The following is a 26321-nucleotide window of genomic DNA, read 5'->3' as shown; positions in this document are numbered from 1 at the left end:
ATTTTTTAAACTTTTAGGGCAAATCAGTATTACCTATCAGCCTTTGAACAAATGTTGCTGGAACTAAACCTCTTCTTCCGTCAAGTAATTCAGCATCAAAATAACCTCCTTGTGGTTCACCATTTCCCCATACTAATAGGTAATCACCAGCACAAAGTGATAATTCGCCCTCAGCTTCTCTAAAAGTTCGTAAAATTACAAAGTAAATAATATTAATTTGAATAATATTGAAAAAATGAACTCTTACTCTGGTGGATCATATGTAAATCGAGCAATAAAAACACAACAACGTCCTTTTCCTGGAATATCAAGCATATCTACAGTTGGCTCACCAGTTCCATTTAAAGCAAAGTTATGACCTCTAGCTGCGTTGTAAGAAAATTGGTTATGATAAATTAATAACTATATTATTATTAGATAAATTAATTAACTTACTATCCAGATCTAGCGCACCAAATCCATAAGAACGCTGTGCATGCATATATGTTGGATTGACTGTATCACTGTAACCATCTAAACCCCATGGTGGTATCGGGGAACATGGTGAACTACGATTAGCAAAACGTCCAACAGCTAAATCAATATCATCTAAAGTTTTGAGCTTGCTGCTTAATATAGGATTTGTATACGTTGGATAAGATGAACTAACACCATATGATGATGGCAAGGACCCAATTAGACTAGATGAGATTCCGCCGCTTAATGGAAATATTGTTGGATTTGCCCCAGCAGTTCCAGTTAATCCAAGTACTGAACTAGCTGCACCAGTTCCAATAACGCTACTAATTAATGGATGTGTATATGAGGAAACCGCTGGGGCACCGCTTAAACCTAAAGTATAACTTGCAGATCCTGATGGTAAATTGTATGAATTGTGGAGTGATAGGACGGGCATTGTTGTGCTCTGAAATATTTTTGTTATAAGTTTACGGCGTATTTTAATTTTAATATGTTTTCAATAATTAATATTATAAGTATGTATATATTAATTGAAATTTATTTAACGTCAAATAATTAAAAAAAAAATAAATTTTGATGATTGTTTATATAATCTTGATTTTATGTTGTTTATAGTATATTAAGTCAAATTTTATTAAACGAATTAACATTTTTTGTTTTATTATAAAATAATTTATTTTTGATAAGCTACAAATTTTTTGTAGAATATAGATAAAAACTTTTATTTTTGTTCTCAAAAATTTGGGGGGTTCAAAAATGTATATATAAACCCGTTTAAAAGTACTTAATATTATTTTTAGTTTTAGCAATATTTGCTAGCATCAATGAAAAATTAATACAAAATTTCGAAAAATAGAAAAAACCTTTGTTATTCAAAAAGATTAATTTCTTTTCCAATACATAAAAATTTAATAGAATTTAAAGATATTATTAAATAAAAATGCTTGAATTTAAAATATGAAATTTAAAATGACATCTAGAATTAGTAGAATATTCATTAGTAAATACTACCGACATACATAAGTGAACATTATAGTAAATCTTTTGAAGTTGAAAACCAAAAGGTAACAAATATTTAAAAAAAATATTTTTGTTTTGGTCTTTTACGTAATAATAAAGAAGTGTGATAATCAATTGTAGCCTCAAAAATAAAGTATTTCAATTTTGTTTTGACTTTTTATGTTACATATGTTAGATTACAATATGATTGCAGTGTTTTTCTAAAGTTAATAGGATGTGTATTATATTTATTTTTAAACTATAAAAGTTAACCTATAATTTTACCCTTCCGAATTAGCATCATTAATATACCTATAATTCTTAGAATTAAAATAATTTATAATTATGAATATTTTATATTAAGAATTTTTGTTTTTTTCTTTTCTATATAATGTTTAATATTATAATAGAATGCAATATATAATTATTTAAAAATTAATAGTTTAAAACTCTCTAACTATATAATTTAAATATATTTTAAAACTACACTAAATAACTTAACTTAAAAACTTGTAATAAGAAAAAAACAATATCCAAAATTTAAATTAAAATTTAATTTAATTTATTTATAAATAGTAATGTTTTAAGTTTTTTATAAATTTTATATATAATAATTTTATAAACTTCTATGTTTTGTTTTTAATCAATTAATTATAATATATGTAATTATTATAATGTTGTCTATAAAATATTAAAACTTTTTTTTAAAAACAACATGCATTAGGTATGGACAAAAGAACAAAAATAAGTTGTTTAATTTCACTTAATGATAGTATTAAACTGTTATACAAAAAAATAAATTTGAAAACAATTTATGATTTTTTAAATATGAAATTATTTCTAATAATTAAATATTATTTGGTATATTTTTTATGTTACACCTTTGCTTAAATAATATATAATTTTATTTTAACCAAATCAAGAAATACTGATGTAAATCGATCCTAAATGATTTCTTTATATTACGTATAATATTATGAGCGTGCGCTTATTTAAAAAAAAATGATTGGATCTGTATGCTTATAACTTTTGCAATTTCTACCTAATATACTTTTTAAAAATTTAAATCTATGTAACTTAATTTACAACATATACTATATTAAATAGTTATATAAATAATGAATGTTTAAATGATTTTAATTGCTAAAAAAACGTTACTTTTCTGTATATTGAATGGAAATGCAAAAAGATGAAAGAAGCGAAAATAACCTTATTCAATAAAGGAGTATATATGAACATCAATATACACATGAACATACATAACAAATTTTAGTATATATATGTGAAATATTGTTCATAGTATACACCCTTCATGTACATTGATATAGATATTATATATAAAGTCTTATATATATATATATATATATATATATATATATACGTACATATTTGTATATATATGTTTTGGTATATGCATACATATATTTATTGAATATATCACACCTGACTTAAGGGTGGCATGGTCGTTATTGGATGCGCCCTCCCAGGTAACGGTGATACATGAACACCACTTGTTCCCGCCGCTAATATTTTTTCAGTTGCTGATGTAATACCACTTAAAGCTGTTGTATCGATACCATGACTACTTATACTTGAAGTTATTCCTATTGAATTTGTGCCACCTATACCAGATATTGCTGAACTAACACCACTAACCCCAGTTATTCCAGATGTACCAGTACCAGTTACTGATGATACATTTGCACCAGTTAACGCTGAACTTAAACCTGGAATACCAGAGTAACCACCTGATATGCCAGATGTATAACCATGAAGTGAAGTATGTCCAGTACCTTGTGTCGTATATATTGATGATGTTGGTTGAAATGATACACCACTGCTAACACCACTGCTGACACCACTTATAACACTAGTTTCTTTTCCAATTGTAGATGAATAACCAGATATTGAGCTAGATGTCATTATTGAACTTGGCAATATGGTTGATGCAGTATTTGTTGTACGCGGGTGCTCCAATTCAGCTAAAATACGATTGTCCTATAACAAAATATTGTGAAAAAGGATCACGAAATGAAAGTTAGAAAAAGTCTAATATATTTTTTTGCTTTTTTTTTATATTTTTATTTTGCATTTCTTTATTTTTTATGAACTTCATATAAATAATTCATACTATTTGTATAGAAACTAAACTAATAACAGTAATAATAATAATTGATTATAAATCAATTTCAAAAAAAAAAATTAAATTTAAAAGAAAACTCTAACATCAAACTATTTTTATTATTAAATTATAATAAAATACATATTTAAATTTAATATTTAAAAGAAAGTAAAAAATAAATAAAAAAAAAGCTAGAACTTTCAATACATTTAATATAATATTAACTAAATATTAATGATTGATTTTAAGGAAAATTTTTATTCCTGTTCTAATTTTTCTCTCTATATTTTAAATTTTCTAAGTTTTTTTAAACAAAATTCTAAATCTAGCGATACCTTTAAATTTATATAATTGAAAAAAAATCACGTGCTTTCAATTTTTGTAGATTATAAATTGTGCATGAATAAAGGAATATATTTAACTAAATTATTTAAAACTATGTAGATATTACATATGTAAAGCATTCCGTATATATAAATTTTATGTAAACATATATATAAGTACTTGATTTCAAATATTTTTAAAATATTATTAAAATACTTATATGTTTTATAAAAAATTAAAACAAATTAAAACGAAGATTTACCAATTTGCTGGGTTATTGCCATTATTAACCAGCATATCTGAGACCTAATAGTTAATTATTATTAATAATACATAAATCCTATATCTTTTGTATATGTAATCTCTGCTTTGTGCTTCTAGTAACGAACAAAACTACACGAAATCGAAATAATTTCTACGTCTGTACTTATTTCTCAATTGACCTAATTAAACTTTATTTGAGTAAATAAACATGACATTTACGTTACAGTAAGATTTCCTTTGAAAAGTATAAAAGAAATCATTTGTATAAAACAAATCATGAACTACAACCCTTAACAAAATATATGTAAGGTACTGCGTGTTGTTTTGGAAGAGTAATAATATAACTTTATTACTCAGTAAGAGCAACGAGTTTTCAATTAGTAATACAAAACTATCATTTGTATTCCTTAAACACTGCTCTGGTTAGTTTACTAATTGTTCTGAAAATGCCAAATTTCCAATAATTATTTTTATTTTTTTTTCAAATTTGCTCTGATTAGTTTTTGTGATTTTTTATTTATAAAATGGTTCTAATATAACAAAGTAAGTGCGGTTGCACATTCCTCTTAAATTATCAACAAGTAAAAGTTAACAAAATGTATTTTAGCATAACCAGATAAGTGCAGTTTTTTTGCTATTTGAAAGCCAAAACTTTTCTAAAGATTCGATTGTGAGATACAATATCATAATTTTATTTAAAAATTCGATTTCCCTTGAAATTGCAACTATATCAACTAAAAAATATTAACAACTGCAAACTTGTTAGATTTTTGAAAATCATTGTATAGGAACTATGCCGTTTTTAAATAAAAGATCTACTTATTTCCAATTCGCTAGTGTAGGTACTCTTTACATTATTTTGCATTGTGATATCTGCCTATCACACACGGTAATATTAAACTATTCTTATCGTGGTTCTTACGGCATAGTTTTCGTGGTTATATTTTCTTACAAATCAAAGAAAATGATCAATTTTTGTTTTTTTTTTTTTTCAAAACAATTTCAAAATAATTTTTAAGTTATATTGTTCTTTTAAAACTCACAGAACTTATAATTAATTATCAATTTCTTATTTTAATAGGCGATTAAAATATTTTTAAAATATTTTACTTAGTACGTGAATTTAAATGCTCTATTCAATGTATTTAAATATAATACGTCGTAGGTGCGTACCAAATAATATACTTCTAAAACAAAAATAGTTACCTACCTACCTAATTATTTCATACCAAAATAAAAGAGTATAGATTATTGAGTCTAATACTTTTCTATTTAAATATAATAGTAATATGTTGGTTTAAAGTTTTTGCGCAATTTTAAATTAAAATAAATTTAGCTAATTAAAAATAAATAAGATATTTTTTAGACAAATAGACTGCTTAAGCCTGCCTCGTTTGAATTGAACTGAAATCATTTGATCTTTAAACAATTTTAAATTGCTTAAAGTAAACTAAATATTGAAGAGCTTATAACTCTTAAAATCAAAAAACCTTAAAAAATAACACTATAATTCCATAATAATTAAATATATTATTTCAAATTAAAATAAAATTTAGCATGCCTTAGTAAAAAACAACTTCAAAACTCTACATGCTATTTATATAAATCTAAAAAAAATTGAATTGAATAAAACTTTGGTAAGGTAGGTAGGCATGTATGTATGTTTGTTCTAATTATTAACAATGAATGTAATATTTCGTAACACAATCATTTTTAATTTCTCTATTTGATGTTTCTAATCTTGTAAGTATAAGGTATAATTTTTATGTCAAATGGTAAAAATTTAGTAGTTGGTTGGATTTAAAGTTTATTACATACTATGTACTTATGGTATATGTACATACTATGTACATACATGTATTAAAAAAATTTTTTGTTAACTTCACTTTGTGTCCTACAAACTTTTTGGTTTTACGAAAATATAAAACGAAAATTAATTTTTTATAAAACAGAAAAAAAATTAAAAAATAAAATTAAGTAGGTACTAATAAATCAAAAATAAAAACATTTCTAATGAATCTAATACACATACGTTAGCAATTGATAAACGTGCCTGTTCAATCTTTGCCATTATTTTGTCGATTTCAGAACCTTGACTACTTTCACTTGTAGTAACTGCAAATGTTACTGATGTTGTTCCTGATGTTGGCGCCATTGTTACGGAAGTTGATGTTGCAGTCGTTGAAGTTGCCGAAGTTGTGCGTCCAGAACGAGACTTTAAAGCTGAAGATAATTCCAACTGAAGCTCCTCACATCTTACTGTTTCTAATGCGGCCTATACACATATACATATACATACGATTTTTGTGATTATTACGGATTCTTTTTAATTTTATAAATATTTAATTATTGTTGTAGCTTTTATTTTCGAATTAATAAAACTTATTTAAAGCTTCTTATTTTATTTCTGAAGGCATTACAACTTTTTAGTCAAATTTTTAATAAGTTCTTCCCAAAAACAAAAAAAAATCTAGCACATTATGAGATGATTTGATGATGTGAATAAATGTAACGGCAATTTGATTACTATGACATGACAAATAAATGATAGTCAGTAAATCATGTTATGACAATTAGATGATAATTATATACAAATGACAATAAGTACATCAAACTTTATGCAAATACAGTATGTAAACAAAACAAAAATGCAAATTATGTGCGAAAATCGATTCTCAAAAATTCCAAGTGCTTCTTACATTATTTAATTAGGATACTCGTATAACTAAGAAGTCGACTGTCTTAAATAAAGCCAAAGTAACTGCAATAATGATTTTAATATGTAGGTAATAAAAAAAAGAAGTTAAACAAGTCACCAGCGTCAATTTACTGTTTACCTTTTACGATAACAAGAAACCACTGTCAAATTTTCAAACTAATACAATTTTGTATTACAAAAGAAAGTAAAAACAATGCCCGTTCGATCTATTCTGTACATCTTTTCTATAGCTGTGGTTTTTCTTCAAACTAAAACGAGTGAAAATTTACCTTCACAATACAAAAAACTTTTGTATATAATATGACGTCATAATTTGAAAGCTGCGCGAAATTCAATTTGTGGCCACCTCTCTAAATCTATCTAACGCAACCATAGTTATTTATATAAAGTATAAAATCACGGAAGATTTAATTGGAAAAATAATGAGCGATTTTTTGCGGCGACATGTTGAAATTCATATGGTAAGTTCATGCTGTTCATCCACTATGAACTCAGGTCCCTCATCACGTTAACAACAGAGCAAGTTTTCAAACTGTTAGGCCGTTAGTGGACTAGTTACTAAAAAATTTTAATGTTTATGGGCGTAGCTTTATAGTATAGTCTAAAATCGTATTTTACCGCTTTCGGTTTTTCAACATCATCTTCCATGCGTATGACATTATTATATACGCAAAATTCTAAATCTGGAATAGATTGGTGCGTCAGTGTAGCAACGAGCTGATGTCTTTTAGATGAATATTTGCATTTTTGACATTTTATTTTTATTTTAGTACAGCTTTTTTCTCTCTTTCAAAAACTTGAATCAACTTCAACTTTAGTACGGAGCTTTTTTAAAACGTCAAATGTTCATGTACTGAAATCCTATCATTACATGATCTGTCAAAAAAGTAAAAAATGTATCACTGCACTTGTCAAAAAAAGTAAAAAAATGTATCATAACAAAAAAAACGATCAGTTTTTTTCAGACGAGTCAACGAATTATCAAGGGAAAAAAAGTTCGACATTAAATAGCTCAAATCCGAAGAACCAAAAAATCCAGTTTAAGCAGTTGAGAAATGAGTTTACCATTCGTTGTTGTTTTGGTTTGACTACGGAAATCATTCGCCGTTGCCGTTCACCACCTAGGCTTTGCTTTTACAACTAAAGACACTGCTTTTTTATACCATAACCTACTAAAAGGTTTGTTTTTAAATTTAGTTTAAATTATTTAAGAAAATATTTGAAATTTCAATTCGTACTTCGGGATAATTTAAATATGGATTAAATTAAAGATAATAAACTTACAAAAATAAAATCTGAATCAAATATATCATAAATATGCACATGTAAGTTTTCTTGATTGAAATTTATTGCCAAGGTATTTTTCTTTACTCATATTTTCCACGCAGCTGTTAGAAAAAATTAAACCAGCTGAACTTTAATAACTATGAAATAATAAAGCTTAATGAGACAATAGATTACGGAAACCAACACCAATAATACAGTAACAATATGTTGCATAACAAACAATTTAAAAATAAACTCAGTTCGGAAAACATCCAGGTAGCTAGTTTTTGAACAATTTCCTGTAAAAATTGTTCCGTTCTGTTAAATATGACCTTTCTCCAGTTGCAATATGTGTCTCTAACTTACATATGTATCTGTATAAGGGCTGTGTCATAGAGTAACAAATATCACATGTTTTACAGGAAATTGAAGATTCACTATTTTATATTTAAAATCAATTAAATCTTAGGTTCGGTTTCCGAGAAAAAACTCGTCGGTATAAAAATTTTTGTTTTTTTCTAAATTTCTAAATTTAAATTATTGCAATTTTTTTGTTTTAGATGCGCTTCCATGAGAAGTAACAGCACCTACAAAATTTTGCTTAGTATCTAGAAAGGAAGGAAAGAATTTACAAACAAATTTCAAATAAAAAATCGTGTATTGTTTTATAGGTCCTTGGAGAAAAATAGTATCTTATTGTATGCGAAAATGATCGCAATAGGAAAACGACATAATAGTAGTGAAAACTAAGCACCTACCTGTATGTACATATGTATGTATCAAAGTACAATAAAATATTGTATTTTATTGGAAAAGTTACATTAAAATAGGGAATTATTTAACTCTTATCTCATGATAGATGCAAGGGTCAATTACAATAAATAAATTAAAATATATATAATCATAAAACAAAATTATATTTTCATACATACAGATTATATGTATGTAGATGCATTGCAAAAAATGATTTTCTAATGTAAATTAATTCGGCATAAAATTTTTTTCGTAATTTATAAATGAAATTATTCGAATAAGTTAGTATAAATAGAAATTCATAATTTGCCTTTCATTGATATTTTACATACATAGGTAGATATATTATGTACATATATTTTCTAAGAATATCATTGTACAAGCACAATAGTCTTTATTTATTTTTTGTATTTTTTTCCAACAAATATTTATATTCTGTTTAATTTCATATAAGCATCTATGATTTTTTGGGGCGCAATTCTGCTTATATTCGAATTATGCGCTCAGATCTCAAGGCAGGCTCAGGTCTTCAGTTTTCTCATAGCTATTAACAAATAAGTTGCTGCAAATGTGTACATTGTATCTTATAACACGTTAGAATAATAAGATTAATTATTTACGATAAAATATAATTTTCAGTTAAAAAGCTTAAAATTTTCTTTCATATTAGCAAATATGAAAAAAATTTTAAAAGCTTCATCAAGAAATTACAATGTGCATATACATGTAGCTATTAGAATTTTTCCAAATTTACTTAACTTTTGTTTATATAGCCATCAAAGATTTTCCTAATAGAAAAATTTAAATACATACATTAATATGCTCTGTTTTTTCAAACTTACTTTTTTTTATGAAACGTTGACTTCGAAATCAATTTTGTATAAAATAAATTCAATATTAAAAATATTACATACATGACCTTATTATAGAAATGCAAAAATATTTGATCATTTTATCAAAAACAAACAGCAAAAAAGGATAAATAAAAAATAGGACATGAAATCATTAAAAAATAATGAAATTTTGACACGAAATTGAAAAGCGAGCTATTTTATGAAAGTTAAAAAAAAAATTTGAACACTTGCTTTTTTGTTGTAACTTAAATATAATATACAATGTATATAAATATATACAAGTACACTTTATATGATAAAATAAGAAAGAAAAATTTTTATGTAAGAACAAAATCAATTGAATTTTTTAAATTTAATACATACAAATGACAATATAATTTTTATGCAATAATAAAAAAATTTTTTTATATACATATATTCAAAATATTTAGCAAAAAAGATAGCAATGAACATCATCTTAAGCTTTTATAACTTATGTTTTTTGAAAAAAATTTTATTAACACGATCAAAATTAAATTGAAATAATGAAAATGCTTAAGTGAAAGTACAAAAATAAATTACAAAAAAATATAAAAAAAAATTAATTCAATCAATTACATCATAATTAAATTTAAGAAAAAAAATGCCAAGTTTATTTTTACGCATTCATGGACCTAGGGGATGGGCAACCAATTATTCTGGCAATATATTTATGAACCATGCATATTAGAAATGCACATTCGCATATTATGCTAAAATAATTGAAAATGTGGCGCATATCCCGAATATAAAAGTTTTCTTTAAATTTGTAATTTTATTATAGTTACATATATATATGTACATACATATTTTAACAGCACCATTAAAAAAAAAAATTAAATAGCCCCTTCGTCGGCAAATGCGTTAATAATAATATTATAAACATGGAAACCAAAAACATACATACATATATTAAATATTTACTTCTTATGAACTAAAGTTTACATTTTTAAGCAATTTGTATTCTTTCTTTTTTTTCGTTTTAGCATTAATATTTTACGGTGATAAATTTTGTTTAATAAAGAAAAAATAACATAAAAAACAACGTGTTATGTAATATAGGTATATATACATTATGTAATGAATGCAAATATAAGTATATATTATGTCGAAATATATACGTATGGAGGATTTAATTAATTTACTAATTTTTTTCCCTTTTTCAAAATATGAAAAGAGATGCTATTACAGAACAACAAAAAAAAAAAATGAAATAGTACACTGAAAAAAATATTTTTTTTAATTATTTTTGATTTTTTCAAATTAATTATAGATTTGGATGAATATTATATTAATTAATAATTATAATTGCATATAATGTACATATTTGTATTTAATTAATTATGTCAACCTGGTTTAGAATTAAATTTATTAATTTAGTTTAATAAATTAAACACTAATTTGTTTAATTAAACTTAAAGAAGGTTCTTTAGTAAAATTGACGTCTGTGCTTTTAAACATTTTTGTTTATTTTAGTTTTAAAATTAACTAGCTTTCATTTTAGTTTTTAATTTTCATATCTTTCTGTTAATATATTAATATATATTGTGTTATGGTGGAAATTTTTACTAATAATAATAATTCTAAATATTTACAACTCGGAGTTTTACTAATTATAATAACTAAAATTAATTTAAGAATATATTTTTCACATATACCTTCAATATATTGTTTAAAATTATAATACTTAATTTGAATTTTTTCGATATTGAAGTTCGAAGTTCGTTTTAACTCAAAAACAATTAAAAATTAATTTATTTTATAACTCCAATTTACTTTAATTGGAATTTTAGAATAACTCAAAATTATGTATTTCAATGAAAAATTAAATTTCGAAAATGAATTTGAGCATAATTTTTATAGAATTATAATTGTAATCATAATCAAACCTTTAATACACAATTTAATATTATAAATGCAGTTTTCTAACACATAATTAATTAATCAGATAGGTTTTATATGTAATATAAAAATTAATATTAATATTTCTGCTATTTATGTATTCGTTTCTATTCTTGTATATGTAATTAAAAATTTAATGAAAAATATTTTTATTATGCGTTTATAAGTAAATGTATATAATAGTTTTTTAATATTAAACAATTTTAAATGTCCCTTTATTGTTTTAAATTAAAATTTTCAAAAATGCATGTTTAATATTAACTTTATATGATATGATAATATTAAAAATATTTTGAAATAAGAAATGCTTTTCTTTTTTCCCCATAAATCTATACATAATTTTATTAAAGAAAGCATTTCTAATCAATTTGTTTTATATTAGTTATTTTTTAATATCATTCGCAAATTAATTGAATTAAAAAAATTAAAAAAAAAAAACATTATATCTATTTTCTTTTCCAATAAATTCAATTGAAAAACATGCAATTTTTTGTTATATTAATTTTTTAAATAATTTTAATAAAATTTTAATAATATTTATTGAAAATTTACTTTTAATATATGAATATAAAGTGAATACGAAATTCGGGTTATTTTTTTTCAATTAAAATTTGAAATTAATAACAATTCGAACTTTTTACTATTTAATTAACCATAATCTTAAGTTAACAAATTTAATGTACCATATATTTAATAGTTGACTACTTTTAAAATTTTAGTGCATAAAACAATTTTAAATTATAAGTATTTTTTAATTATAATTCTAATATACTTGGTTTTTAAAAATTAAAAATAAAAAGGACATATTCATGTTAAAATAATGAAAATTTGAAAGTTTGAATTATCTACCAAAATTAATGAATTTGTAGTTTTGAAAATTACATTAATTTATTTAAAAGTAATTATTCACTCTTACAAAATGAACAATTAATGAAATTCAAACAATAATAGCTCATAGTACGTATTACAATACAAAAGTTAAGTATTGTATATAGGTAGTTAGAATAAAATTAATTTTGGAATAAAATGTGGAAAATATTAAATGAAGTTCTCACTTTCAAATATAAAATGAATAAATAATGACTAACGAGATACGCAATACGCACTTCACTTTCTTCTCACTCGGTGAACAAAAAGAAAGCGAGATACACGATGAAGCTTCATACAATTAATTTCATCGACATACGTTCCACAAGCTATTATTGATACTAAGTAATTGTATTGTTTTTTGTATAAATTATAAAGATAAATTCGTTTTTCTTTTACATAAATATGAAAATAAATAAATATTTGTTTTACATTATTTTTTACATAATACTATATTGATGTCTGCAATTGAATTTTTTTGCAATTATTTTGCAAGGTGTGATATGAAAAATAATTTTAATGATATTTTGATATTGTGTATCTTTGTGTTATTGAAATTCCAGTAAATGGGATTAAATATATATGTTTTATGATAAAATAATATTTTAAAAAAGTTTTTATATAATTTAAAAGTATTTAATTTTTTAAAAGAATAACCTGTTTTCATATATTTCAATATTTTTGTTTTTCATTTTAGTAATTCTTAATTTAATAAATTGTAGTTCACTATAAACTGTTTTGTAATTTTTTTAGTACTTTGAAGCCTGGAAAATTAATTTTACCCTTTAATTATAAACGTATACCTAATTTGTTCATTTCCATATTTTGTCATTTAAATGTTTGTAATTCGAATAAAAATCAAAAATTTAATGTTTTATGCACTTTGAATTCAATTGATTATGTATTAATAAAATTTGGAAAATCATTAAGTATAAAAATATACTCTTATTTTTATTTACATTAATATAAACTATATATATAGTGATTTATAAAGCACATTACATATAGTTTATAAAAAAATTTAATTTTTGAATTTTGTTGCACACCAAAAATTATTGCGTGTGGAAATTTCAATAGAAAATCATGTGTAAGTTTAATTGCTATTGAAGTTATTTGAATTTATATTTTATATTTCAAATACTACCTATATATTATACATATATAATATTTGTTTTTTAATTAACTCATAAATTAGAAATTAAGGTTGTAAAATTTATTTCTAAATTTGCAGCATTTTTTTTATTATTATATAAGTATATGAATTGCCATTTTGTCAAAAGTAAAAATAAATAGATTAATTTTTTAATATTATTAGAGATAATAATATTAGATTTAGGGTGTAGTAATACTAGATTACAGACGCAAAAAATTTTTAATAATGTAAAACTTTAGTAAAAATCACAATAAATTGCAGTAAATGTCGCAGTGAATACAATGTTTATTAAAATTTAATTCATTTATATTTCAATTAATGTTTTAAATAAATAATAAAAATATGTTTTTATTAATCTTTTATAAAAAGCATCCATAGAAAATAAATAACATAGTGAGAGCTTATTTGGTTACAATTACGACGTATATGTATGTACGTCAATTCGCAAGAAGAAAAAAAATAAATTTTTATTTTACGTCTGTTTTCGTTTTTCTTTCCTTTGACATAAGTATATATATATATATGCATGAAAATAATTTAACAAACAAAGGTACATTATGTAAGCAAAATTGTTAAAGTGAAATCCTAAATAATTCTCAATTATTATAGAATTTGTAATAATTTGAGTTCTTTAAGTTTAATTACAGTCATACGTTTTTGTTTTTGTTATTCAATTTTTAGTTTAATAAATATTTTTAATATTTTTAATATACATATACATGTCTTTAATTGTTATACATATAATATAATGAAAATTTCACTGATATTGCAATTGCTCTGCGCATTCAAAAAAAGAAGTGCTGTGCAAAAAAATAATTTTATATTTGTTTCAGTGTATAAATTATCGCTTTGTTACATTGAGAAAAAAGTTTGCTTTTCTTTAAATTTTTTTTTTTTATGTAATTAGTAAATTTTTATGTATAATATAAAAATAGGATAGATTTTTTGATGTAATTTTTTTTGTTTGTTTTATTGGTTTTTTTTATAATGTTTTTTTTCTTTATTATTGTTTTTTAATGCTAACAAAAAACACACCTTTTTTTCTAATTCACGAGCTCTAGACTTCAAAGACTCTATAGTTTCTGTATCAGATTTTCCGGATCTTAGCTGGGCGAGAGCTTCCTGTAAAACATACCATGCCAACCCATTTATAAAAAAATATTTTATTTTTGAGCTTTTTTGTTTTTTTTTTTTTTTTATTATTTAATTCTTTTGGGGGTTATTTTTTAAAAATTCATAATTAAATATTATGATTTGTCTTATTATATTTGTTTTGCAGTTTTGAGATAATTTTTTTAATTTAAATTATAATTTTTTGTGTTTTTTTTTTCAAAGGAAAATCGAACACTTAATTTTCCATATTTTTTTATTTTAATAAAAAAATAAATAATTATTGTATGTTAATATATTTGAAAATGTATTGTAAGTGTGTATATAAATTGTGAAAGTTTATTAGTTTTGATGGGAAAAGTTTAAAATGTTAATTTTGTTCTTTTTTAACTTTAGTTGTGTATAAAAAACAGAATAGAAGTATTAAATTTTTTTTTATAGTTGTAAAGTTTTTTATGTTTAGTTTTTCCTTTTTTCATTTTTTGTTTTTTCAAATAAACTTTTATATAGAAAAAGGCATACACTTTTATAAAAGTTGAGATAATTTTAAAGTCACAAGTATATAAAATACACAAAGTATATTGAAAAACAAAAATATATAGAAAAAAAAAATGAATAAATAAACACTGATCGAATTTGCTTACCTGATGTGCTCGTTCTGCTTCACTTCTTCTTGCTTCTGCTTCTCGTAATTGTAAACTGAGTGAGTCTAACATTGCGTCAGACACTCCCAGTGGGTCGTATGACATCGTCTACAAGAAGAAAATGTATAGTAAAATTATTATAGAATTAAAAATATGTACGTATTGCATATATACGTATACACATATGTAATTTTATGTTTGAAAAACTTAAGCATTTAGAAAAGTTTTTCTAAAATTTTACAAAAATAAGAAAGTTTCTTTTTTTTTATACAGTTTTTTTATAGTTTAAGAACTAATGCCATTTGAGTATCAGCATAGGAATTCAAATTCTTATTATTAAAATTTTATATTATCCAGATTAATTATAGTTATATATAATGTTTAAAAATTTAAAGTATTGCTATCTTTTATAAATAAAATTTATTTTTAAAATATTCTCAAGGGGCATAAGGTAATGAAAACCTTAAAAATATACGAGTATAAGAATACCTTTCATGCACTGCAAAAGAAAAAAAAACCTAAGGAGTTTAGTTAAAATATAAATGTTGCATAAATATGCGTATGCTATGTACGAGTAAATGCGTTTGAATCTTCTTGTTTTCTTATTACATTGGTCATATGCTCAGCGTTATCAGGCTTTACTCACAAATTTTGTAATATAAAAAATGAAGTATACTACGAAGAAGAACTTAGCAGTCAAATTTTAGCTAAAAAGTAGGTCAGAGTCAAACACTTTACAATGCCATTGCAAAAATTTTGCCACTTGGGATAACAGCATTATAATTTGAATTGCATCAAATTCTGCAATGACCAATTGGAAAATAGTAACAAAATAAGATATTAAAGTCCGTAAATCAACATTAAAAAGAATATATTCATATCTATAATAATGAAAAACTTCTTTATTCACAAGCAAAAGAGACTATCATAGACAAAATATCGCATAAACTGGAATATTAACTTGAAATTCTCTAAGAATAATATTAAACTTCTTAGTGTAACATCTTAATCTGCGAGACAAAATTAAATTTAGAAAGAAAAAGTTAAGTTTTGAAAATTAAAAGCGCAATTTGTTGAAAAAAATTGTATTCCACAGTCCAGTAGGTAGACTTATGAAAAAATTTTAGGTTCAGTTTTCTGACAAGTTCAAGATTTTTTTCATAACGTATAGCTCGATTTTCTAGCAAAAGAGTATCGAATGTGAAATTTAGTACTCATATAAAGAATATCTTTCGAAAGAAAACACTTTATCGGCCACTTTATATATGTAATAATTGTATTACAGGCAAAAAAATTAAAAAAATATATATATTTTTATTTTTATTCAGTTGTATCTTGACCAAAAAAAAAAACTCAAAATATAAATTTATAATTCTTTTAACATTTAATTAAATTTCGTGTTTTAAAAAAAATAACAAAAATTCAATATCACACCATTTTAAAATTAATTTTCTCACATTTTTCACTCTTAACATTAAATAATTCTGAAACTAAATTACAGTGCACCTACATTCTCTTTAAGTTTAGACAAAAAATATAACTTATTGTTGATTTGCCACGTACCGTAACGTATAAGTATATAATATACAAAGAATAAAATTGTATGCAATATAAAAACTTGAGTGCAAAGTGTTAATAAATTTTATAAATGATTGTTGACAGTTTTTTTTTTTTTAAAAAAAACTTTTTAAACATCTGTTGCCAGTTGTAATAAGAAATATGAAAAATTGCAAAACAAGTACATACAAAAATTCCCCACTAGATTATTGTCTTCATTTATATTTTTCCACTTAAAGTTAACAGTTTTTGTAAGAATGTTATTGTATTTTTTTCCTTTCATAATACGTGTAAAGGTATTAAAAAAATATTGTGAATGAGGTTATGTTGTTTTTTGTTTTTCCCTTATTTATACATATATACATATATATATATATGTAATTCACTTGTTCTTTGAACATAATTGTCTTATTAAGTGCATATCCAGATAATATACTTACATTTATAAGTATAAATTTTATTGTATATCTAATAATGTTCTTTATACTTGCAATTAAATGAAAAACTAACCAGATCTCTTGCAGGTACAATATAAAATACATATTTTGAATTACAATAAAATTGTGTTGAGTGTTTAGTGTTCTTAAGTAGAGTTTTTGTTTTAAAATATCAACTTCAAAATTTAATTGAAAGTTTTTGAAAAAAAATTCAGCTAATCAGATGTGTATATTGTAAAAATACATTGTAAGACAATTAAGTGTTACTAAATATCCCTTCAAGAAGTATATATACTGTATATATAAAAAATTTAATGCTAAGCGTTATTTAAGTTATAATCATATTATATTTATTATATTAGTTTAAGCACAATGAAAAATAAATTGCTTCAGTTTATCTATGTAGGTATCAAATTGCTCAACAAAAATTAAGAGAAGCGTGAATTTCAAAAAACTGTAACAGTTTTCGAAAGATAAGAAGCTAAATATTAACATCTTGAGAGGCAATAAGTTAGAAGGAGAGAGAAATTAGGAAGGATTTTTATATGACAAAATAAACTAGTTTGTAATTTTATACCAACTGTTGGAATCTAACACTAAAAGATAAATTACGTCACAAATTGGAGGTCTTTATTGAGCTGAAAAAAAATTGCTAAAAAAAATTTATATATTTTCGAAATTATTAGCCCATATATGTATAAAACAAACTAGCTAATTTTGGTGCGATTATGGGTCAAATCGCGGAAATTGGCTCATTACCAATCAGCAAATTTATTTATGTATATTTTTTAATATTTTCTTCAATTGCATATAAATAATTATTTAAATATTTCAAGATTAGATGCCCTTATAACACATATCTAATTACTTTTTAAGATGTCAAAGTACGCTTTGATTTGTGGATTTTATTCAATTTATATTTAAATAAAATAATTTGCTGAATATAATTAATTCGCACAATATACATACAATAAAGAAGAAAAACATAAAACTAATTATATAAATTTATTAAAATTTAAATATGTATATGCATAATTGCATATATTATAATAAATTTTAAAAAAATTTACATACATACCTTAAAATTAATTAAATTGGTGTATTTGATATCCTCACAGTGTTATAAAAATTACAGCACTGCTACGATTGAATTGCTATTTCGTCCTATGGTCGTTCAGCATTCTTGTTATTTAAACTTTTCATATATATTTTTCTATATACATACATATGTATATATTGTATAATATCTTAAGTTACCTTCACCTTAAAATTAAATATTAAATTTAATTTAATGTTATATAGTAAAAAAAAAAATAAAATTATTCATTTTAGTTATTTTTTTTTATAAAATATATTAAAAAAAATTTATATTAAAATTTAAAGAATTTTCTATTTCCTTTTAATTTTTTTTTGTACATTATTCAAAAAGTCTACTAAGTTTGAAAGTAAAATATTGGATTTAATTTTCATATAAATTTTCTTAATGTAAAATGAAAAATTATTTTTGACAATTTTTCATATATGTATGTATGTACAAACATAATGCAATCCAACTACTTTTTCCGGTAAGCTTATATATTTAAATTTAATAAAGTAAGTTTTTTAACTTATAGTTTATACACATTCATATAATAAGTTGAATGGTTCATATACATATACATACATGTTCCAAATTTATTTATATAAATATATATATAATAGTAATATATATACATATAATGGTAATATATATAATAGTAAAACAGCAACAGGTTGCTTATAAAATCAATTTTTCTTTTAAAAATATAAGTAATAATAATTTCCACTTTTATAATTGAAACGAATAAAATTCTAAGTAGTAAACTAATAAAAACAAATTGTATTAAACAATAATATATTTGATAGATTTTAGTATTTAATAGCCAAAAAATTATTTGTTTACACGATTATATGAAATTCTCAAACTGTTATATAACAAAAGAAAAAAAAAGTAAAAAAAAAGTATGTCAGTATCTTTTCTTTCAAAAATTAATAAAAAGAGACAGCTACGTTAAAAGTCAGGGGACCGATCAATAATATTTCTTAAACAAAATCAAATTTTACTAAGCGCATTATGTGAGCTCAGTAAAAAACACTGATTGCAAGATTTAATTTTTGAAATACATATTAAAAAAAAATAATCAAAGTAAATATATCAATAAAAATCGAATTCAAAATCGACAATTTCATGATTAAAAATAAGAATAGAATTGGTTTATAAATTTTAAAACAAAATCCTAATTCATTCTAATATTTATTTTAAGAGACTATATAATAATACAACGTACCGGCTGTTGGGTAGCAATAGCTAAACATTAACAGTAATAAATATTAAAATTATATATGCATATATATACACATATATTTCAAAATTAAAAATATTGAACATGTTGAGAAACTGTTATATGTGACTGAAAATCAAATACTGTTATACTTTTTTATATACTCATATAATAATAAATTATCAATGTTACAATAAAAATTTTTTTTCGGTTTTTTTTTTTTGTTTTAAACAAAATGACTGCAACTCTGACTAACGTTTCCGAAATTTTTGTAAACTCACGTAATATTTTTCTGAGTAATCGGAAACATTAAATGCAAATTTAACAAACTTATTTTATTGGAAAAAAAAGAATATTATTTTGCTAAATAAATTTCAGTTGAACGGGAAAATACATAAGGAAAAAAAGAAAAACTGGCTATGTATTTGAAATTATAGAAAAAAACAATATCCTGGTCATATTTGTATTATTTCTTTAATAATTTATTTTAAGTGGCGAATAGTATGTTAAAAAATCAATAATATAAATTATATGATGTTAGAAAACTATTTTGTAATGCTATCTTTTAATCTAAAATTTTAGCAACTCCTTAACGTCGCACAAGTTAATTTTGTTCATTAATCAATTTTAAAGATTTTTTAGACCTATTAGTTCATTTAATAATTAAGATATAAATTATAATAATATTTATATTATTGACCTTTTTTTTTGAAAATTTCAGAATGTTAATTTTGAAAATTAGATTTTATTAAAATAATTCAATAATAAATTATATTTTATTGCATACATTCGAAGAGAATATTAGAAAAATACATTTAAAAAAAAATTTGTTATACAAAATAATTACAGGAGTAAAATTAGTATAACGGTTAAACAGTTAAATTAGTTAAGAAATGCAATTTAAATTAGCCAAATATAAGAAGAAAAAGTTCCCTTAATCTCATAATATATTAAAAGTTCAATAAAACAAATAATTTTACAAAAAGATATTAAAATTTAAATTTTGCCAAATTTAAGTGTCATAACACTGAGATCAAATGTTTTTTGTATAAAAAAGATTTATATTGAAAATTTCCGAAATTTTCTGAAAAATCTGCTCCTGGTTAAAAATTAGTTTGAAAATTCAATTGAAATATAAAAAAAACCGAAGAAAATTAAAAATAGGCGTATAGCCTGTACATGTATAATCTACACATATTTCAAAAAATCGTCCACATTTTGATTCTTGATTTTGACTGTAGCTGTTTTATTTAAAAAATAATATCGGACATATATTGGCTACTCAAAAAGGAAGGGTTGGCTGCAAAAAAATTAACAGACGATCGGCCTAATGTCTGCATAATATAGACTGTTATAAATACATTTGCAGCACTTTCTTGCAGCGCAGTTTCTATTAATAATGCAAAGTAAAATTTTAATTTTTACCATATGTATTGTCATTTTTTTTTATATTAATTCAAAAAACATTTTAAATAATGTGCTTAAAAAAAGAATGAAATATTTAAATTAAGCAAATATCTCTAAGCGAAATAAAAAGCTGTTATACTCAAATAATTTTTTAATTTTTAATTTTTTTTTTGTGCTGAAAGGAACTGATATTTATAAATATACGAACAACAATGAAAAATTATGATCAACTTTTTAAAATTCAAAAATCTTTAATTATCGTCCTTTCTGCTGTGTATTTAAAATTTTACAAAAGCGAAAATTTTTTCTTACACCCATTTGGAAATTTTTCAATTTTTTTTTTCAATTATAACTTAAGGGATAAGAATTGCAATATTGTATAAAGAAATATTTTGCATTTCAATGAATAAAAAAAAATTTTAATATTGTGATTTTTGTTTCTCTTTTAAATTATACTATGACTACATAGCTTCATAAATATCGGTGTAAACTATTTGAAAAAAAATAGAGAAATAAAATATAAGTAGTGAGCAACAAGAATCTCTTAATAATTTATTTGTTATATGAATAAAATATATATATTCTGGTTTTTTTCCCACTTCTTCGGTATTTTATAATATTTTGAATGGAGCTATTAAAAAGTAATTTATAATATTTTTCTTTTGATTCAAAAAAAAAATAATGATCAAATAAAATATAAAAATAAAATCTAAATTTATAATAGTATGCAATGCAATAAAGTGCGGTAGTGAAATTAAAATCAATAAATTATATATATGTATATATATCGATATTATCGATTTAATTTGAATATATCATTAAGTTAATAAATTATGTATGAATGAATGAATAATAACGAGTAAATAAATTAAAGGAAATTTAATAAAATTAAGGATCAAATCAATCAAAATGATTTGGAAAGTAGCACATTTTTCTTTATAGAAATCAAAATGAAAATTACTCGTAATGTGTTCTCTTAAATGTGTCCTCTTAAATATAAAAGATGACATACTCGTATTCTCTAAATAATCGAATTAGATTTTTTATTTAAGTCAGTCACTGCCTTTATAGAAATTTGATAAATCTGGTATAGTTTCAAAAGAAATGGATAGCTGCAATGCATTGTAAGAATTGTACAAAATGCTTTCAATGTTAAAAGTAACAAGTTACAAATTTTTTTGTATAAAACTTAAAAATCTTTTAGAACAAATGATTTGTTTTGCAATATCTCATGTAAAATAAAAGATTTTTTAACGTTTGATAACTTAAAACTTAAACGAGAAAAATAGAGTTGAAATTGTCAACTCTGTAATACCCGTACGAATTTGTTATCCTATACGTCCAAATAAATATGCCATAACTGACTAAGGGACAGACTATGACTTTAAGTTGCCGTATTACCATATTAATTTATGCAAAATTTCAGTACTGTGTTTTTCAAAATACTGTCTGTGCCAAACTACTATTAAAGTTGCATGGCAGCTACCAAAAGGAGCCAAGAAATTTTAATGAATTTTATGAAGCACATCGGCTCTACTAATGTATTTGCTTCGAACATACGTTCGTACGGGTATAAAAACTGTACCGATTTCTATTTTTAAGCCCTTAAAAATGATATACAATATTGTATTTTTTTTTGAATCACGGTATACAATATAATATTATATCAGTAACTGTATACACTTAGACATGCATTGAGTGTAATATCAAGTACCGATAAAACTTGTAACTGTACTGTGCCGATATGAAAGCAATTTATAAAAAAAAAAGTTTTTCATAATCTGAAATTTTTTATATTTATACACAATTAATATTTTTTATATAAAAATAAATTTATATATATTTATATATATATATATATATATATATATATATATATATATATTTTTTTTTTTTAATTTGTATTGAATTGTATTGAATTTAGCTTCAAGTGATGTGAAAATGAGCATATATTCATCGTTTCTAATCAATTAAAAAAGTATTTGTACTTTTTTTTATACATATTAAATATGTGTATTTTAATATTAATAGGGTTGCTCATTTCATGGCATGTTTTTAGTAGTCTTGTTTTTGTGACACACATATTATTATATTTATAAGAACTGTCATCTAAACTCTCAAGAGATGAGCTCAAAGTTTATATGCCAATTTGAAATACAAACCTTGTGGTATATTTGTGAAAAGTTGACGTTTTTTTGTTAAGGCGCACGTTATTATAAAAGTTATATGAATGGTAATATCGAAATTTTATATGTTAGCACTTTTTTTATTTACTTTTGCAACCAAAAAATACGGTGAACCCTATATTACGATATATGTATGTATAAAGTAAATAAAATATTTTTCGAGTTTTTTTTTATTGATTTCAAAATAAAATAATTGAATAGAAAGGGAGGCATATTGTGTTTGCTTTTGAAACAATAATGAATGTCTACAACTTTTATAATAAATTTATGTACCTTTACTTTATATACTTTAATTTGTGTGTATGTAAAAGTTAATAAATTAATTTTTTGTATACATACTTATATACATATATATTTTGTGACAGTATACATACTGCACATGTTTGTAAATTGTATTTTTTTTTAATAAAACCGTTTTTATGATAGAAAACACAATTTTTCAAAAACTCAAGGACATGACAATAATAAATTTTACTATGTTAATATAGTTTGAAAGAGGGTTAGAGTATAGAGAAAGAAAACAAAACGTTTAATATAAATTCAAATCTTAAAAAAGTTTTTTTCTAATAATTGATCAAACTCAATTACATAAGATGTAATTGAATTTATTTGAAAGTTACTTTATATTTTTTATAGAAAAAAATTTAAATTTAAAAGATTTTTTTAAATTCAATTATTACACTCATATAAAATCATATAGGTTATTCGAATGAAATACTCGTAAAATAAAATTTTCGCTGCATTTTCTCACTCCACAGAGAAACAAAAATTAAAAATGAACGAGGATAGTTAGAATTGAACGTGCCAACTCTGAGACCCCTTTACGAATTAATGATTTTAAAAGTTGTATGATAATTGCAACTGTGTCATACTTATGTATATGTTCTTTATATGTATAGTGTTATTTTATGTATAATGTACTTATATAGTAGTTACCCCTTATAAACTCATACTATATTCTCGGGCTAGAGAAATAGCTTCAATAGTTAATTACAGTTTCAATTGTTTCCATGATATATGGCCAAACAACTATTGAAGTTGTCTGGCAATTAGTCAAGAAGTTTCAACGAATTTTATCAAATGTATAAACAGCCCTAATAAAATATTTGATTCTGCAATGCTGTAGCTTCTATAATTTGTGCGGTATCGTAAGCGCTTAACGATACCTCGAAAGCTTTTACTGAAAATAATGGCCCTTTCATTATATATAGTCTGCATAAACAGGCAATTAAACATGTCTGCCTTTAAAAATTTTAAGGTATTAGAAATAAAATCCATTTGATTCGATTATTTACAATTTTGTGTTGATATAAAAATACAGGCATGCAATTAAAATAACATACAAAATTATATAAACATAGAACATACACCCATTTTCTAAATTGCATACAATTTCAAATTTGGGTTTTACGTTCACGCAAAAACCTTTTAAAATTGCAAAAAAATTTCATAATAATTAATTTTATGTAAAATTCTTATATATATACCCAGTAAGTAAATAAAAATTTTTAGCAACTTCCGTTTAATTTCCCTCATGTAATATTCTATAATAATTAGAAAATGGAACATTTGACCACAGAATATTTTCCAAAAAACGAAAATTTAATTAAATTTATACTATCTACATGTGTAGATGTATAAATACAGGTATATAAGATAGAATTTACTTGTAAATTTAAAATATTATTTTTTACCTAATATGAATTTTAATGTAATTATTGTAGGGACATTTAATAATTCAAAGATATTACTGTAAAATTTTCTGACAATATTTTTACCATGTAAATGCAATTCGGAAGAAATTTTATTATAATTTTAAGTATGTGAACATTTCTTCTTCCTTTAGGATTGTATGCTAGTACTTGTCAGATTACAGAACCTACTTTACTCATTTTGGCTTTTTTCTTTTCATCTGAACTTAGACTAGTCCTAAACCTATTATATTTATTATTCTCTCATTGTTCTTCTGGGTGAAAATATAAGAGATATTAATCTCAGACAGATACCTATTTCAAGCACTTGTAATTTTTGCATTTTAATTTACGATAAAAGTCACGTCTCCTTAAGCGTAATATTTACAGGCAAATACAGTCTCATAGATTTTCATGCTCTATTTTTTTTTATATAAACGTCGGTTGCAAGTACACTGTATTCAAGTCACTTTAACTGTTCTTCATTTTCGTATGCTGTAAGCGTATTGGTACTTGTTTTGCTGATTTCGTTCGAAGGCACTTCAACATTTTCAATCAAAATATTAATGGTAATCCGAATTTCTGCTGCTTAATGTAAATAAGTAATCCATGTCCGGTTAATCTTCTTCTAAATGCACAGTTTTTTCCTTGGCATATTGTGAGGGAAGTAAAATATTTACTACTACTCAATAAAACGATATATTACATTTGAATTTTTGGAGAAATTCGGCGTCACTCGATTATGCTATGACTAATTGCTTCAAAAGCTTAGTCAAAATTTATCAATTTTCCACATAATAAGGAAATCCGTTCCACTAACTCTTCGCATTTGTTCACCTTAAAGTGATTGAATTTTTCATCCACTTCTAGTTTGAAGAAAATTATGCATATCTTTCTCTGATTGAAGAGTTTATCAAACCGAATGCTTAGTTTTTTGTTAGTGACCACTGCAACTATAACTCTGGCACCATCTTTTAATGTTGTATTACCGTTTCAGTTTCCGTAATTGGTTAGATCTCTCATCAAGCACTCTCTTTGTACTTGCACCATATTTTTTTTTTATAACTTAAGTTGTTCCAAACGGCAGCTTCCAACAGTTCGATAATTTAATTTGTATTCTGGTTTACTATGATGATGGGGTATTTGTTACTCGTTCTTCCGAATTAGTTTCTAGATGTTATCTAATACGAAGTGTTGCTTTGATTTATTTATTTAACTTTCTCCTATATAAATAAGTATTACGCATTTTTAGTGTTATTTCCGTTCTGTAACCATTTGAGATTTAATAA

At 23.2% G+C, this 26321-nt stretch overlaps 1 protein-coding gene across 13 annotated transcripts in view; it reads right to left on the bottom strand.

Moving 5' to 3' along the window:
- LOC129608167 (RIMS-binding protein 2) overlaps positions 1–26321 on the bottom strand; it is an 86346-nt gene that overhangs the window by 46384 nt on the left and 13641 nt on the right. For 9 of the 13 annotated variants that reach the window (XM_055519504.1, XM_055519506.1, XM_055519511.1 and 6 more), the window contains 8 exons: positions 18527–18711; positions 15455–15562; positions 14736–14822; positions 6201–6443; positions 2902–3456; positions 436–904; positions 248–365; positions 34–179 (listed from right to left, as the gene is read on the bottom strand). In XM_055519504.1, the coding sequence (XP_055375479.1) occupies positions 34–179; positions 248–365; positions 436–904; positions 2902–3456; positions 6201–6443; positions 14736–14822; positions 15455–15559 (1723 nt within the window). In that variant the 5' untranslated portion in view covers positions 15560–15562; positions 18527–18711. The remainder of the gene's footprint in view (positions 1–33; positions 180–247; positions 366–435; positions 905–2901; positions 3457–6200; positions 6444–14735; positions 14823–15454; positions 15563–18526; positions 18712–26321) is intronic. The other 4 variants (XM_055519510.1, XM_055519509.1, XM_055519512.1 and 1 more) reach the window with 4 other exon arrangements.

This window comes from Condylostylus longicornis, unplaced genomic scaffold, assembly GCF_029603195.1.
Source record: "Condylostylus longicornis isolate FDR11 unplaced genomic scaffold, ASM2960319v2 ptg000030l, whole genome shotgun sequence".
NCBI lineage: Eukaryota > Metazoa > Arthropoda > Insecta > Diptera > Dolichopodidae > Condylostylus > Condylostylus longicornis.
The sequence above is the reverse complement of the archived record's forward strand: the minus strand, read 5'-3'. Positions and strand labels throughout refer to the sequence as shown.